Source organism: Candoia aspera, chromosome 1, assembly GCF_035149785.1.
Source record: "Candoia aspera isolate rCanAsp1 chromosome 1, rCanAsp1.hap2, whole genome shotgun sequence".
In the NCBI taxonomy this organism is placed as follows: Eukaryota; Metazoa; Chordata; class Lepidosauria; order Squamata; family Boidae; genus Candoia; species Candoia aspera.
The window spans coordinates 341,447,002-341,465,281 of NC_086153.1; the positions used below are offsets into that span (position 1 = coordinate 341,447,002).

At 48.3% G+C, this 18,280-nt stretch overlaps 1 protein-coding gene across 1 annotated transcript; it reads right to left on the minus strand.

Annotated features, from left to right (window-relative positions):
- Nucleotides 1-816: 816 nt before the first annotated feature.
- LOC134487577 (vomeronasal type-2 receptor 26-like) lies at nucleotides 817-9,240 on the minus strand. Its single transcript, XM_063289455.1, has 6 exons — nucleotides 9,092-9,240; nucleotides 7,744-8,035; nucleotides 4,745-4,882; nucleotides 3,281-3,499; nucleotides 2,713-2,842; nucleotides 817-1,721 (listed from the first exon to the last, which is right to left on the minus strand). Exons 1-6 carry the CDS (start codon nucleotides 9,238-9,240, stop codon nucleotides 817-819), a joined length of 1,833 nt encoding a protein of 610 aa, XP_063145525.1.
- Between the last annotated feature and the right edge of the window lie 9,040 nt (nucleotides 9,241-18,280).

Sequence of the window (18,280 nt, forward strand, 5' to 3'; positions counted from 1 at the left end):
AACAGAAACAGAAACAGAAACAGAAACAGAAACAGAAACAGAAACAGAAACAGAGACAGAAACAGAAACAGAAACAGAAACAGAAACCACTGGCAGTAACTCCAGGCAAGTTTTTTTTCAAGGATGCAGGCAGCTTTCCCTCATATGTTCATCCAACAAGATTTACACCCATTTAGGAAGGAATTAACTTCGCCTTCCCTCTTGCAAAGTTGCGGGGAGGGGTGAAGGAAGGGACTGGGCTTCTCCAGGACTGTCTTTCTCAACCTCCCTCCCTGCCAACCTGGTGCCTGTCTTTGTGCATCCTTTAAAACTCCTTGCCAACACCCCCCCCCCTCTTTGCTTCTGGCCCCACCTGCAGCCCACAACCAGGGTTAGACTCTTTGGGAAAAACCATTTGGCTGCAAAACTGATGACATGAGATCGTGCCACTTTTCCAAAACTTGATGGGATTTTCAGAACAGAGAAACAATTGAGATCTGAAATGTGCTTATATCAGAGATAAAAAAAAAATTGAATGCCATTCAAAGTGCTGGCGTTAACCTTGAAAGCTCTATATGATTTGGCTCAAAGGCACCAACAGGACCATCTAGTCCAAACACTTTTGCCCAAATTGGAGAATGTGAAGGTGCACAGGCCCTCCTTCTCTGTTGCTGGGCATGGGTGGGTGACTCTTGCAGGTTAATAGGTATATTGTGATCAGCCACAAAACAATTATTTAACAGACATGCCCCTTTCTCATTTCATCACTTGTAAGAAATGTTTTTAATTTTTAACCATGCCCAAAGCCAAAATAAATGTGTCCTATCTCTGCATTTCTCAGATTTTTTTGTTCCTCACTATATTTTCTCTGCAATTCAGATTGGGCCTCAATAGGATAATGTAGCACTTGGGGAAAAAGATACAAACCAAGAGGCCAGCTCCAGAGCCCAAAATGGAGAAGATCTCCACAGCTACCATAGACTTCCCTTTGCTGCTCAGGTAGGTGGGGAGGAAGGTGATCCAAACACTGCAAAAGACGAGCATGCTAAAAGTAATGAACTTGGCTTCATTAAAGCTGTCAGGCAATTTCCTAGCCAGAAAGGCCACTGTGAAACTGAGGAGGGCCAGGAAACCCAGGTAAGCAAGGACAGCATAAAACATTGAAGCTGAGCCTTCCTTACATTCTAAGATTATCTCTCCTATCAAGGAGTAGAAGTCCAAGTGGGGAACCGGGGGAGAGATTACCAGCCAAGTGGCACAAAGAACTGCTTGAACCAGGGGGCAGGCTATGACAATGGAGTTTGTCAGTGGCTTTCCTAAGAATTTCCTGCTCCTGTTCCCTGGCTTGGTGGCCATGAAGGCCAGAACCACCATGACAGTTTTTGCCAACACAGAAGAAACAGCAATGGAAAAGAGGATGGCAAAGGCAGTTTGTCGGAAGAGACAGGTAAGCTTCCCGGGTCGACCAATGAAGAAGAAGGAGCAGAGGAAGCAGAGCAGGAGGGAGACCAGGAGGATGTAGGTGAGATCTCTGTTGTTTGCTCTGACAATCGGTGTGTCACAATGTTTAAGGAAAATCGCCAGGACTGCCAACGTGATCACAGAGAGAGAAAGAGCGAGAGAAGCCAAAGCATATCCCAGGGTTTCTTGATAGGAAAGGAAGTGGATCTTCTTGGCCATGCAGTGATCTTTGCCCTTGTTAGGGTACTGGTCTTCTGGGCAGGGGTCACAGCGAGCTGCATCTGCAATCAAGAGTCTTTGTCTAAGCATTTCAGATGTATCTGCTGTGAACAAGTTCCCTCCCCCCAGGTGTCTCTGAGGTGACATGACTGTTCCCTTTCTGCAGTAGCCAACTCAAAGATGGTGATGGTGACCTACTGTAGAAATTTTGCTCACCCACAAAAGGCAAAATATCCTAGGTTGAAGATGAGTCTTGAGATGGGTTGGTTACATGCAGGGATCTATGGAGTTCCAGTTAAGAAGTCTGCTGTGGAGAAAAATCTTCCTAGGAACACTGCTATTAGAGGTTTGTCTACTTTATCTGTTGGTATGTGCTGAGTAGGCATAAAACAAAAGAGAGAGAGAGAATGACAGGAGGTGGGAGAGGGAAGGGGCTCTTTGCCTGATCAAAAGTGATTCATGGGGAAACTGGCTTCACGAGGGAGGGAGGAAAGAATGATCCAGAGGCAAAATAGCACTGAGAGCTCTCTGGCTCCATTTCTCTGCTTTGTATTTCAAATCAGATTTTCCTATCAGTCATCCAGACTTTTTTCCATGGAGGGGTTAGCAGACATGGGTAGATGGATTTCCAATTTCTTTGTTCGGCATATCGATTTCCTTGGAGACTGACATTCCTGAAACATCTGGTAAATAATAAAAATTAAGGCTTGAACCCCAACCCCAACCACACCACATTATTCATTCAGAAGAAAGATCAGTAGCTGTTTTCTCCCAGTGGTATGTGATGGTAGGACTGGAAAGGCTAATAGGGAACCCATCAATTGTGCCCTGAATCTACTTTGGATTAAATTGCTGAGGAGTGGGAAAGTTGGTCTTTGCGGGCAAGACGGTTTAGGTCCATATACTGAAAGTCTCTGCTGAAAAGTAGGAATACTTTTAAGCATGTCAATCTTACCAAAAATGACCAAAAATATCTTAATATTTTGATCAACTGAATAATTTCCTTGACCCAGGAAGATCTGCAGTTGAAAAAACCTGCAAGGTTTGCCCTACCTGTCTGATCAGACATGGTCCCTTCTGGACAAGGGTCACATTGGTAGCAGCAGACCTGCTCGCCCTCTGGAACGCTTCTCCTCTCCCCCGCATGGCACCTCTTCATGCCACACCTGGCAAAGGGCACCTTCTAAAAGAGAAAAGAAGAATGATTGAGATGGCCTACGCAATGAGCACGTATCATTTATTCCATTCCACATTCCCATTTCCATCTTCAGAATGTCTTCGAAACAACTGGTTCACCATGGTCTACCAGGAACCAGGAACAGCTCCTGGGGGAATTAGGCCAGTGGCGTTCCTAACCCACCAATGGATGCTGGAGATTGGAACTGGGACCTCTGTGGGCAAAGCAGGGCCTGTGACAATGTCCTATAGCCTTGCTGAAAGAAAGAATCACAAAGGTCCAGTAAAGGTCCATGGAGTTCTCTGTCTCATGCTTCAATTCCACCCTGGGTTTCCAGCATGAGTTTTTCCCAATCCCAACCCTTCTTGGGCATGCAGACCTCAAATGTGTTACATGCAAAGCAGGTCTTTCACCGCGAATTCAGAACATTTCTTTATACCCCACCTTTGTGGCCCAGATGACTGCATCTGGGTTAATGGTGAAATCCTGGCCTGGGGGAGCCCCAGGATCTATTTGCCCAACTGTCACAGGGATGAAAGTTTGATTGAGGAGGAAAACCCAGTTCAGAAGATCATAACGAGCAGATCCCAGTCCGTTTTCTGAGTATGAGACTTCATTTCCAGCACTATCATTGAACCGGACATTCATCAAATATGGAAGAATCTGAAACAGAAGACACCCTTAGGAGCTGGGGTAATTGCAAATGAGACATCGTGGCTCTATCAGTCTCTGGTGGCCACCGTCTTGGGAGAGAGGTTGTGTGTCTGTACTTGGCGAATATCTTTGTGATAGGGAACAGCACCGAATGATAGGAATCCATCCTGGAGCATGTGCAATTAATCTCAGCACTGCAAGAAAATTATTGGACATTTGGATTATGGGTTATTCAATTCCAGTTTTGCAAGAAAGATACCGACATACAAATATTTTAATGCCACACTGCAAATGTCATTGTTTGGTTTTATTCCTGAAATCCTTAGCTATATAAATTTTTAATGTTTATCATGGTCCATGGTCTTGTAAATGACATACTCAGTTTTGGGAATGAGTCAATGAATTCCACAACAACAGTAAGATTCCCCTGGACTTTCCTGACTCTTTCGAGATGACAGTCAAAGAGTGCAGAATGTAGTACCAGGTCTGACCCAATGGAAGGAAGTGCCTGCCCCAATCTTGATAGCGATCAAGGGAGATCCAAGATTTAGCCTTTGATGAGGAACAGCCTAATGACTTTCAGTCCAGGAGGCCTGTAGGACCACCTTTGCATTAAACTCCAGCTGTGTGTGCTGAGCTTCTCAGTGGCTGCTTTCACACAACTGGAACAGTACAACAAATGGTCAATTACCAGATCAGCCTGAATTCACAAAAAATGCTAAGCCATTGAAAAATAACAAGGTTAAAGCGAGCCAAGCTTAGTGTTTTGTTTATACGCTGGATTCAGATCACATGCTAAGGCCAACTTGTGCACATGTGACCACTGGGAGTTGCACTGACCTGCGGAAGCATCTTGCACAAGCACAGCCAGATTGCCATCTTGCTCGGCTGATGCTCCTGCCTGGGATGGTCAGGAATGGAAGCCCAGGCAGCTGCGGAAGAAGCTGCGGAAGGCCCTTCAGGACCTGAGAGGGAGGCCTGTCCCACCTGGGCACTGTGGACAACTGGCTGGGTCCTCTCTTTTCCTCCCCATGTCCCTTTTTCATCAAAACATTGTATTTCAGGCATTTTTATTGCATATTTTAATAACTTGTCTTTTAATATGTTTTGATTGATTATATGTGATCAAATTCTTGACTCTTCACAACTCTGTTTTGAGTTGTAGCGTACAGGTATCTAATAAATGATTTAGTAAATATATGTGGGAATCTTCCCCCCTAAAGATCTTTGGAATGGACAAGAGAAAGACATTACCTGCCATGACTGGACATTGGAGATCTTCTTTCCAAGCCTCATCAAGGCTGGTCGGGCTCCTGATCCATGCATTGCCTGTAGTGCGTGTGCCACAGAGTAAACGGCATTGTAGATGTTGTAACTTCCACCCGTCATGCTCTTTTCAAAAACGGAAGCTGACAGATTCTGGACATTCTCCTTCCCTGTACATTCTCCCCCTCCCTCTTCAGGGACTTCACCTGATTTCAGAAAACGGCAGCCAAAGACCCTTTCCCACCATGGAGGGAGAAAAACGTCTCCTTCAGGGTTCAAGGGGTCTAAAGACAGAATGAAATGCCTGAATTCTGATATGTCACCAGAGTGGTCCCTGAAATGCAAAGCACCATGGAACGACTTCAAGATTTGCAATGTTGTTTGAAATGCCATCACACTAACATCCCAATGGGAAGTCAGGATCCAGATTCTCCCAAATGAAGTTTTAGTCAGTTCTTCATAATAAACCAGCTTCATGGGTAAAATTTTAATAATACTGGAGCCTCCAAACAGAATAATAATTTCAGCTTTAAACCAAGATTTTGGAATCTGAAGAAATTTTGATAGTTTATCAGGTGTTTTCAACATGTTATCAGATTCCAACAGTTCACTGAAGGCCAGGCAGATCTCCTTCGCCTTGAGCATTGGCACCAGGGATGAGATGAAATCTGCTCCTCTGTCGTCTTCGGGGGCCAGAAGCCCAACCCAGTTCCACTGGAAGTGCAGGAGCAGCTGGACTAAACCCACATACTGAGGATGGTCATTGGGATTAATCCGGAAGAAGGAAGGAAAAGCAGTTCTGCCTCCCTGAGTGACCTCAAAGCCAACACCAAGCTGGAGAAAGCGAGATGGTTTTTTACAAACCATTTTTTGTAGACAAGGTCAAGTTTTATGATGGCTTTAAGTATATCCATCATACGATTTATGGCCCTACCAGGTGGGCTGAAATAGAGGTAGCTTCACTCTGAGTGACGAGGTTAATCCTCCCACCCAAAGAAGACCCCCCAGTGGCATTTTATACCTGGCTGTCACAGGTGAGAAGCAAGGGGGCAAAACTGTACCCCGAAACCAAGTATAAACTGGATTAAAAGGGGATTACAAAGAATCAGTTAAGAAGGAATTTCTCTGGGAGTATTTCTGAAATATCTCATTATCTGTCCTTTGGGGTTATAATATTCTGACACACGAAATACGAATATGAATTCAATTGTAGAATGGGGTCTCCAAGTCACGTACTCCTGATGTTGGAGTTGGACTCCGACTGGGCAAGTCCTCATGAGGAAACAGCCTTCTGACCTTATCTGGGCTGAGTTTGACTCTGTTACCCCTGAGAAAGTGGGCAAGATCCTTATGTCTCTCAGTCTAGCCACCTGTTTTTTAGACCCTGGCCCCTCCTGCGTTATTAAAGCAGCCTGGAAGGTGACCACAGGGCGGGTTCATCTGGTGGTTTCAGCCTCTTTGAGAGAGGGGGTGATCCCATCAGACTTGGAGGAAGTGGTGGTCTGCCCCCTCCTCAAGAGGTCATTGATGGACCCTTCCCAGTTGTAGAATTATCAGCCACTTTCCAATCTCCCCTTTCTGGGATGGTTGTGGAAAAGGTGGTTGGAAGAAAGCTACAGAGGATCATGGAGGAGATGAATGATCTGGACCCGATTCAGTCTGGCTCCAGACCAGGGTACGGTACAGAGACAGCATTGGTCATGCTTGCAGATAACCTTTGGGGGAGCCCGGGTGGGGGTGCTGCATCCACTCTAGTGCTCCTTGATCTCTCAGTGGCTTTTGATACTGTCGACCACAGGACCCTTCTGGACCGCTTTCAGGGGATAGGAGTGGGAGGGACTGTGCTCCAGTGGCTCACCTCCTTCCTCAGTGGTCGGTTCCAGTCCATTTTGACAGGGGGGAGGGATCGTGTCTGTGGCCCCTCATGTGTGGGTACATCAGGGCTCATCACTCTCCCCTCTCCTTTTCAACATCTACCTGAAACCACTGTGTGAGGTCCTCCGCCTGTCTGGGGTGCAGTATCATCCATATACGGATGATACCAGGCTCTACATTTCCACCCAAGTGGCACAGGTGGAGCTCCCAATGTCTTGACCCAGTGTCTGGAGGCTGTCCGGGTCTGGATGGGGCACAACAGACTTCGGCTCAATCGTAACAAGACTGAGTGGCTGTGGCTGTTGGACCCCCTGGGTCAGGGATGTCGCCATCATTGGTTTTGGATGGGGCTGCCCTTCCCCAGTCAAGGATGGCACACCACTTGGGGGTCCTTCTGCACTCACAGATTCTGCTAGGAGAGCAGGTGGCAGCTGTAGCCAGGAGGGCCTTTGCACAGCTTTGTGTTGTGCACCATTTATGCCCTTTCCTGGATCGGGAAGCCCTTCGGACAGTCACTCATGCCCTGCTCACCCCATGCTGGGATTATTGCTGCCCTTGAAGACCACCCGGAAGCTGCAGCTAGTTCAAAATGCAACCACCCAGAGTCAATGCAATACAAGATGGGGAGTAAAGAAATATGATAAAATGAATGAATGAGGGAATGAATGAATGAATAAATAAATAAATAAATAAAATGCAGCAGCCTTCTCTAATGCCTTCTCCATTGTGGATCCCACCCTCTGGTACAGCATCCATCCAGAGATGAGGAGGGCGCCCTCTCTCCTGGGGTTCCGGAAAGCCTTGACGACCTGGCTTTGGTCCCAGGCCTGGGGTTGATGTTTGTCATTGTTTAATGGCGCCTGTTTTGTGTTGTTGGTTTTGTTAGCAGGGTATTTTAGTCTGGGCTGCCTTTTGATCTAATGTTTCTCGCTGTTTTTATGTTTTATCTAGTTTTGTACACTGCCCAGAGCCCAGTGGAGTTGGCCAATAAATTTTTAAAAATAATAATAAATAAATAAATGTTTCCCCAAACTACTTGGACTGTCTTTGGCTTCGGTGTTCAATTCTGTTCTGTGTCTCCCCCACACAGATATCCAATAGAACCCCCTTACCTGTGGGACCTTGAGGATGGTGAAGATGGGGGCCATCTGCCTTGAGGACTTGGAGTCACTGCCACCAATGACAGACAGCAGGGCATCCTGCCTGTCACATTGATAACCTGGAACCATTCGGCCTCGTGTGGAGAGCAGAGAGAGGCTGTTCAAGGAGATCCTCCTCTCAGTCTGGCTATTGTCGTAGATGCGGAAGCCGAGTGTGATGTTGGGGAGGAGAACCAGGTCCTTGTTGACCTCTGTGACTGCAAATACCAAGGCCAGGAACTGCTGGTATTTGTTGGGGATGACTCTACAATGAGAAAGACATCAGGGAACATTAGAGGAAAAGTTGTGTATGCTGGAAGAGTTTGCTTTGCCTTTTTCTGATGTTCTCCTGGACTTTCGATTTTGTTCTGAGGCTACGGCCAAAAACATCTGATTAAGAATGTTATCTGGATGACACACCTTTGAAACAGTGGTAGGGACTGAGAAGTACTACATCTGAGACTCCAAGCACTCATTTTCCACCGATGTGGGTAATCTTTCGTCTAAGATATGTGTGTGTGTGCCTTTGAGTGGGTGCTGACTCCCAGTGACTGCCTGGAAAGTTCCTGCAGTTTCCTTGGCAAGTTTTTGGAAGTGGTTTGCCATTGCCTTCTTCCTGGGGCTGAGAGAGGGTGACTGGCCCAAGGTCACCCAGCTGGCTTTGTGCCTAAGGCGGGACTAGAACTCAGGGTCTCCCGGTTTCTAGCTCCATGCCTTTAACCACTACCCCACACTGGCTCTCAGGTAGCTGGCTCTAAGGTAGCTTCTGCAATACTCAACAAACCCCTGGTTCAGATCCATGGGAATGGGAATCCCAGGTGGTTTCTCAGAGGAGGATCACAGCTGAGCAGTCAAGGCATGTTCTTCGCACACAGAAGGCCAAGCTTTTGACCTCACAGCTCCTGCACTAGTCAACAGTAAAGCCTCTTTGGGAAGCTGCCTCTGCCATTCAGTGCAAGCAAACGGAGCTGGAGAACAAGCCATGATGACGGTATGTGATATCATAAGATGGTGAGAAACCATTACAGGTGCATTGAAGCCGGTCTCTCCCCAGGAGCTGGTATTTACAGCCTGCTGCCTGGGTGCTGCGCTTTTCACACAGCCCATGATATCCATCTCCTCCATGAATTGATCCACCCCCTTGAAAAACCGTCCACACAACTGGTTGGGGCAAGTCCCACCACTTAACTGGGTCTGGTTTTTCAAGAAGGGCTTCCTTGTATTGGTTTTGAATCTTCTTGCCTTTAGCCTGGCGGAATTTTTGAGAAAGCAGAGAGACCCTCCTCTTCCTCCTCACCCCCCCTCTTTCATACCCCTGTACCGTCCGCCCCTTCTTCCCTTTGCTCCGGCGGCTGCCTTCTTTCCCAATCGCTCTGCTGGCCCCCTAATCCCTTTGCTTGTCCCCTCAAGCAGCTTCGTCAGCTCGGATAACCCTCGCTCTTCCCAATATTCCAGCGGGGGCCACAGCATCCGTTTACTGAAGGCTGTTATAGGAGCACTACGGATCCCCAAACTGAATTGCCTTTTCTTCCTGCACCTCCACCCTGTAAACAGATTGGCTTTTCCTTTGAGTTTTCCCCCATCACTTTCTGTCCAAATTAATATGAAATCAACTTCTTCACTAGGTCACCCAAGTTTATGAGCTATTCTGCCTCCTCTCTTTTGAAGCTGTCTATCATCTTCCTGCTGAAGTCCTGAAAAGTGGAACATTCTGAACTATTTTGTGAGCTTGGCTCTTTATCGAGAAAGGCACGAAGGCTCCTGAACTGTGCCGGGACATTGCAAACATCACCAGAACAAGAATCTCTGAAAGAAGGCCCTGAATCCAAAGCCAAGCAGGCAATCCTCTACCCCTTCCCCCTCCAGCTCAAACTTACGAAGATTTGGTATCCGAGAAGAATGGGTCTTTTTGAAAGTCTAGCAAGCCAATGGAAATAAAGATTCTCAGGGGCAAATTGCCCCCGATAATGAGATGGCCAGGCCTGTAGTGGTCCTCCAGAGTCTGCCAAGGGTTCCGCAACACACAGATGGTTTGCATCCTCTTCTGAGTCATTGAAGGTAGGAGCCAGAAGAGCAGCAGCAGCAGCAGGTGGGGCAGCCCAATCATCATTCTCTCCTTCCCTCCTGGGTAAAAAATTAAGGCTTGTGCAGAACCTGCAGAAAAGAGGCAGGCTGTGCCCCTTGGATGGGCTCGAGGCCAATTTATATCAGGCGTGCTTTGTCTTAGGTGTGTTTGAGCTGAGACCAAAGAGAAAATTGAGTCTCGTCCCTCAAAGGAAATCACCTCCTTGCAAGACAAGCTATGGTGACCTGTCCAGCCCCCCTTGGGAGAGCTCAGAGCAGATTTATTTTCAGCAGGTTTTCACTTGGATGTCTTTTGTGGGTAAAAATCCAGAGGGGTTACATGAAGAATTACTGTTGTTATGATAATTCCAGGGACGAGTAATTTTTTATGCACTTAGCAATAGATTTTGTTCACATGCCAGGAGGTTAAAAAACATATTTGTGTCTCTGGTTGCTGACCCAGGGGGCCGATGGACTGGAGAGCCAGGGAGCAGCCGACTGTTTCTCCGATGGGAAACTGAGCACCCGCAGCCAGGATGGCGTCTGGCCTCTGCCATAGTCTGCTGAGATGGAGGGAGGGCGAAGGGGCACGAGGGCAGCATGGTAGACAGCTGGGCCCTTGGAAGTGGCAGCAATAATGCCATCTCTGGATGGAACAACTGGCTTATTTATACTCCCTTGACAGCAGATGACCTTAGAAGCTAATTTCTCCTGTAGACTTCTATAAATTATTATTATTATTATTATTATTATTATTATTATTAATTAAACTTGTTTGCTGCCCAACTCTCAGTGACTTCAGGCAGCTCACAACCATCAAACAGAGAAATTACAATAAAATCAATAAAGCACAAATATAAATATTTTTATATTTCTTTTATATTTCTCTTATATTTCTCTTATGCCACCCCCCTCCGCAGGGAGGCAGGACCCATTCGATTGTTCCGCCCTGGCAACTGATGGACCCAGTGAGGTTTCAGAGGGAGCTGGGCATTATACCCAAGGATCTTCATGGTCCAGTGGAGGCCCTGGCCGCTGCCTGGAATAGGGAGGCGGCTGGGGCCTTGGACAGGATCGCTCCTGTGCAACCTCTCTTGCCTTATCATACTCAATGCTCCCCGTGGTTTATGGAGGAGCCAAGGGTTTTGAAGAGGTTTAAGAGATGTTTAGAGCACCAGTGGAGGAAGACAAAGACCGAATCCGACCGAACACTGGTTAGAGCCGCTGTTAAGACCTACCTGGAGGCAATAAGAGCGGCGAAGAATGAATACTTCTCCGCCCTTATTGTGTCTGCAGAATGCCACCCAATGGCCCTCTTTAAAATCACTCTTTCTCTTTTGGGGAAGGTGGTGTAACGATTGCCTAAACCCAAATACTCAGTCTCACAAGCTCGGGCTTAAAGATAACTGATTTATTAAAGGAATAGTATGCAAATACAGAGAAAGCTGAGAATGAGCAAAAGCGCGCCAAATACAAACTTAAAAGCCTTGCTTGTGAGCAGGTCCCGCCCCGTCGCCCGTCAGGACGCTCCCCCTCCCAGGTGCTGGAAGCCGTTAGACGCGCCTGGGAAAGTAACCTTGAACAGGAGCGCAAACCCAAACATGCATTCCAAGCCCTCAAAACAAGAGAGGGCGAAAGAATGGAAAAACCCCGGGTAAAAGAACACGGAACAGAGAATGACATGTGAAACGTTACAATGTTAACCATACATTAGAATGAGAACATGACATATTGCCCCCCCAAAAGAAATTAGGGAGCCGGTTTGTCAGGATAGGCAGAGTGAAATTGGGCTACGAGACGAGGAGAATGCACGTCTGGAGCAGCAACCCATTCAGGATGAGGGAAATGTTTCCAGCGGATGAGGTATTGTAGAGTGGAGCGGTGGCGTCTGGAATCAAGGATAGATGCCACCTCGAAGTGTTGCTGGTTGTCAATCATGAGAGGAGGTGGAGGAATGGGTTGCGGATGCCAACGGTTCGACGACAGGCAGGGTTTGAGTAAACTACAATGGAAAACAGGATGCAAACGTTTAAGGTTGTGAGGTAAAGCAAGTTTAAACGTAACAGGGTTGAGTTGAGCAACAATTGGAAAAGGACCAACAAATTTAGGACCAAGTTTTTTAGAGGGTTGTGGGGACTTGATAAACTTAGTTGACAAGTAGACTTTATCTCCGACCGCAAAAGATGGTTCAGGGGAACGCTTTGCATCGGCATGGCGTTTGTAGGTAGCCTGGGCATGGTGGAGAGCAAGTAGAATATTAGACCATGAGTCTTTGAGAGAGTCTGCCCAGCCAGCGAGGGTGGCTGGGAGCGGTTGAGGATGAGGAAGTTCAGGAATCGGAACGAATTCACGTCCAAAAACTGTTTTAAAGGGAACTTGACCAGTGGTTTGATGAATGGAGTTGTTGTAAGCGACCTCAGCAAATGGGAGTAAGTCGACCCAGTTGTCTTGCTGGTAGTTAACAAAAGCTCGGAGGTATTGTTCCAATGTAGAATTAACCGCCTCTGTAGATCCGTCCGTCTCCGGATGCCAGGCGGTAGAAAGCGATTGTTTTGTACCCAAGAGTTTCAAAAATGCCCGCCAAAATTGTGACGTAAATTGTGTGCCTCTGTCACTCACCAAACGGGCGGGGATACCGTGGAGGCGGTACACGTGGATGAGGAAGAGGCGTGCCAGCTGTTGTGCGGTGGGGATAGAAGCGCATGGGATAAAGTGGGCTTGTTTGGAGAAAAAGTCTTTGACGACCCAAATGACAGTTTTGCGTTGACTAGGGGGTAGATCAACGATAAAATCCATGGAGATATCCTGCCAAGGGACAGATGGAGTGGCCACAGGTTGAAGGAGACCTTGGGGCTTGCCAGGTTTGCGCTTTATCGCCGCACATACAGGGCACGCAGTGACATATTCCCTCAGGTCTTTGAGTAAAGTTGGCCACCAGAATTGGCGGCGAACGAGGTGCAAAGTTTTTACGTAGCCGAAATGCCCAGCTAGCTTGTCATCGTGGCAGCGCTGGAGTATGGTTTTTCGCATTGATTCGGGTACATAGAGACGATCGTTGCGCCAGGCAAGATCATCGGTGAAAGTTAAAATGTGTCTATTGGCTTGCAACCAAGTATCTGTTTTAAGGTGGGAGAGCAACTGTTGTTGCAAATCGGAGGGAATTGACAAGGGAGGCGGGCGGCTGGAAGGCGGAGCGGCGGGAGGCGGAGTTGATTGCGCTCGGGTCTGGCTGCGAGTCACCGCTGCCAAACCTAATTGTTTGTCGGTCCAGACGGTGCCTTGGACCGTTGGCCCTGGGCCAGCATCTTGGGGTCTGCGCGAGAGTGCATCAGCTAAGAAATTTTTCCTGCCTGGTATAAATTTAAGGGTGAAGTCAAAGCGGTTGAAAAACTCAGCCCAGCGCAGCTGTTTGGGACTGAGTTTTCGACTGGTGCTTAAAGCTTCCAGATTTTTATGGTCAGTCCAGACTTCAAAAGGGTTTGAAGTGCCTTCCAATAGGTGTCGCCACGTCTCTAACGCTGTTTTTACAGCAAAAGCCTCCTTTTCCCAAACATGCCATCTTCTCTCTGTTTCCGTGAATTTGCGAGAGAGGTAGGCACAGGGTTTTAAAGTGCCAGATTGGTCAGCTTGTAATAGAATTGCGCCTATGGAAAAATCAGAAGCATCGACTTGTACCACGAAGGGTTTAGAGGGGTTTGGATGCTGTAAAATCGGTTCTGTGGTAAAGATTTGTTTCAGCGCTTCAAACGCTTGCTGACAGGCGGGAGTCCATTTAAGGAGCGCGCCTGGGTTCTTTGAACGTCGCGTATCCCCCTGTCCTTTAGTTTTTAACAGTTCAGTAAGGGGGAGGGCGATTTCCGCAAAATTTTGGGCGAATGTTCGATAGAAATTAGAGAATCCAAGGAAACTCTGTAATTGTCTCCTGGTACGGGGAGGTTCCCATGCCACGATGGCTTCTACTTTTGCAGGGTCCATTTCAATGCCCTGAGCTGAAATCCGGTACCCTAGGTAATCAATTTGCGACTGATGAAAGGCACATTTTGACAGTTTTGCATACAGCTGTGCTTTTTGCAATTTAGCTAGTACCTGACGCACCAGGTGGATATGTTCTGACATGGTTTCAGTATAAATCAATACATCATCCAAATATACCAGTACCCCTTTAAATAGGTGGTCATGCAAGACCTCATTGATTAGTTGCATAAAAACCCCAGGTGCCCCAGATAACCCGAATGGTAAGACTTTATATTGGAAAGCCCCAAGAGGACAGTTGAAAGCTGTCTTCCACTCATCCCCTTCCCTTATGCGAATGCGAAAGTAGGCTTCTCTCAAATCCAGTTTTGAAAAGATTTTGCCTCTGGCCAGATGTGATAACATATCTTTGATCAGGGGCAAAGGATATTTATTTAATATTGAGACCGCATTGAGCCCGCGGAAATCGGTACAAAGCCTTAATGACCCATCCTTTTTTGGCCTGAATAGGACAGGCGCTCCTACCGGGGAATTTGCCGGCTCAATGAAACCTCTAGCTAGATTTTTGTCAATGAACTCCCTTAGCGTGGTAAGCTCTTTGGGAGACATGGGGTATATTTTTGGGTGAGGCAATTTTACATTTGGTAAAAACTCAATGGCACAGTCCGTTTTTCGGTGGGGTGGCAAGCGATCTGCTTCCTTTTCCCCAAATACTTCAGCAAAATCTTGGTACTGATTGGGTAGCCCCTCAAGAGGTTGAAGCGTTTGCACAGTGGTATACGCTACCCCACCACCCTCCATGTCCTCCAGTAGGTCCTTTTCGGGTACTTTGTAAAATCCATCTGCAAACGTCACAGTTCTATGCAGCCAGTTGATAAAAGGGTTTTGCTTCACAAACCAAGGCATCCCCAAGATTACCAGAGGACCCCCCACTGGAGCTACCACAAATGGCAGCTTTTCCTGATGGGAGCCCATCTGCAAGGCGACCAGTCCCGTGGAAAGATTGACTGCTTTCCCTCCCGCCATAGTTCCATCCAATTGGGTGAAAATCATGGGTCTTGGCAAAGGGAACGTGGGCAGTTCCAGAGCCGCTACGACATCAGGGTGCATCAGGGAACGGGAGCAACCCGAGTCTAGCATGGCCCACACTTCCACCGTTTTGGTTTTTGAGCTTAGTTTAACTTTAACAGTCAGTGTGGGGAAGTTTCCACTCACCGAATCATGGTTACGCCCGGTTTCTTCCACCTGCCGCCCTTCAGGGCAGGTGGTAGGCTTTTCCCGCCGGCTGCTCGAATTGCAACTCTTCCTCCTCTTCACCGAAGGGAAGGTCTGGGGGGTCCAGTTCCGCGAGGGCTGCCTTCAGTTTTCGCGGTGGAGCAGGAGCAGGCGTCTTTACCGCGGGTTTCGTCTGTCGTTCCTCTGGACGGCGTCTTGGGCACGAAGTGGCTCGATGTCCTTCTTTCCCACATCTGAGGCACTGACCCTTGGAGAACCGTTGCTCCCTCTCTTCTTCCCAGGTTTTTGGTTTGGGGCGGCTGGCAAGTCCAGATGTGCGCGCCCCTCTAGCGAGACGTGTTTGTCGAAGCTCCTTGGTATGGGCATAGGTTCGTAGGGCATTTTCTGCGCTTCCCGCCAACTGAATCCACCCATATAGCGTTTTGGGATCGTCTCTGCCTAGCGCCCATCGAAGGATTTCGGGTTCTAGCCCCTGCTTGAACAATTCGATGATTGTTGGCTCAGACCAGTCTTCCACTTTTCCTGCTAAAGCTTTAAACTCCAACGCATATTTAGCAACTGAGAGGGACCCTTGGTAGAGTTTGCGCAGGTCATTTTTGGCCGTTTCTTGAGCTAGGGGGTCTTCGAAATGCTCCTTGAGTGCCCACAAAAATTCATCAAAGTCCTCTAACTCAGTTGCCTCAGCTTGGCATAGTTGCACATACCAATCTGCTGCCCTTCCTCTCAGCTTGTTGGCAATGAAATTGACCTTGCCGTGTTCAGACTGAAAGTTCCGACCCCAATCTTCTATATAATGCTTGGCATTCGTAATAAAGAAGGAGAGCGTTGCGGGATCCCCATCAAACTTCACTCCAAATGGTGGGAAGGTTCTTGCCGGCTCAGCTGGCTGTGGCGGTGCCGCGAATGACAGCGTACGCCGAGCCCCCACAGGTGGTCGATCCCTAGGAGGTCTTGCCTCTCGCTCTCCCCTTTGATGGGCTGATCGAGTCTTACTTCTCCCCCGGGTCGACAGGGTGCTGTGCCTGGGGTACCGTGACGGCTCTTCCTCCCAATCCTCCGGGGTGGGCTCTGCCTCTCTGGGCTGATCCTCTCTGGGTAGATCCTTGAGGATCGTCACTATTAAATCCATTTTATCTTCCAATGCCCTCATACGGGCCGGAGTGACCGGCTCCTCCTGGGGTTGGTTGGTTATCACCACCTTCGGTGACAAGGGGACTTCGTGCTCCCAGGCCAATTGGGGAGACCCCCTCCCCGTGGTTCTTTCCATAACAGATCTCTGTTCACTCCTAAGACTCTCCTGTATGGATGTTAGCAGCTCGTCCAATTGGGTATCTCGCAACTCCCGACGTGCTGCTCTTTGCGCTCTCGAGGTTAGCGCTGGCCGGCTTTTGGCCACCTCCCGCTCTTCTTCGCCTCCCTCACTTATGCGAAGTTGAGGTTCTGTCATCGCTAGCGTTCCCTCTTATCCAAGGATTGGATGGGGCCAGCGGAAAATGAAAAAAAATGATTCTCAGCTTTATGTAACGATTGCCTAAACCCAAATACTCAGTCTCACAAGCTCGGGCTTAAAGATAACTGATTTATTAAAGGAATAGTATGCAAATACAGAGAAAGCTGAGAATGAGCAAAAGCGCGCCAAATACAAACTTAAAAGCCTTGCTTGTGAGCAGGTCCCGCCCCGTCGCCCGTCAGGACGCTCCCCCTCCCAGGTGCTGGAAGCCGTTAGACGCGCCTGGGAAAGTAACCTTGAACAGGAGCGCAAACCCAAACATGCATTCCAAGCCCTCAAAACAAGAGAGGGCGAAAGAATGGAAAAACCCCGGGTAAAAGAACACGGAACAGAGAATGACATGTGAAACGTTACAATGTTAACCATACATTAGAATGAGAACATGACAGGTGGGTACAATGACTCAGCTCCAGAGCCATGCAGAGGAGTTTTTGGAGCATCTGCAAGACAAAATTGCTCGGATCTGCTCCACGCTAGACTCCAAGCATGAGGCAGGGTCTGTGGAGATACCAAGGGATCGTACTTATCATGTTATCTGGGAACGGTTTGATCCTGTTGGACATGAAGAAGTGGACAGGATCCTCTGGACAGTAAATGCCACCACTTGTCAGCTTAGACCCATGTCCCTCCTGGATGGTGAAAGCAGCTCAGGAGGTGATGTGTGGATGGGTCAGGTGATGGTTAATACATCCTTGAGGGAGGGGGCATTTCCAACTGCCTTTAAGGAGGCACTGGTACAACCCCTCCTCAAGAAACCATCGCTGGACCCTACTGTACTGGGTGATTTTTCTCCAGTATCCCACCTCCCCTTTTGGGGGAAAGTGGTTGAGAAAGTGGTGGCATTACAGCTCCAGAGGATTCTGGAGGAAATGGATTATCTAGACCCCTTTAAGTCAGGTTTCAGGCCCGGATATCGGACAGAAATGGCATTGGTCACACTTATGAATGATCTCTGGCGGGAGTGGGATGGGGGTAGTGCATCCATCCTTGCTCTTCTTGACCTTTCAGCGACTTTCAATACCATCGACCATGGTATCCTTTTGGGTCGGCTCAGGGAGTTGGGGGTGGGCAGCGTAGTTTTGCGCTGGTTCACCTCCTTCCTCCAGGGCCGGTCCCAATCGGTGGTGATAGGGAGTAAGAGAGCTGACCCTCGACCACTCCTTTGTGGGGTTCTGCAGGGTTCAGTTCTCTCTCCTCTCCTATTCAACATCTACATGAAACCACTGGGTGAGATCATCCGTCACCACGGGATGAGGTACCATCAATATGCTGATGATACTCAATTGTATATCTCCATCCCCAGTGAGGTAAGCGATGCTGTGACTGCCCTCGCTCGGTGCCTGGGTGCTGTAGGGGTCTGGATGGGGAACAACAGGCTTTGGCTGAACCCTGGTAAGACAGAGTGGCTGTGGGTTAAGGGTTCCTCCGTATCCGGGACATTGTCAACTTTAGTTCTGGATGGGGTTGCACTGCCTCAGACAGACCCAGTGCATAACCTGGGGGTCCTCATGGACTCACGGCTCCTGCTCAAAGAGCAGGTGGCAGCTGTGGCCGGAAGGGCCTTTGCACAGCTTTGTGTTGTGCACCAGTTATGCCCTTTCTTGGATCGGGAAGCCCTTTGGACAGTCACTCATGCCCTTGTTATCTCCCATATAGACTACTGCAATGTGTTCTACATGGGGCTGCCCTTGAAGAGTATCCAGAATCTTCAGCTGGTCCAGAATGCAG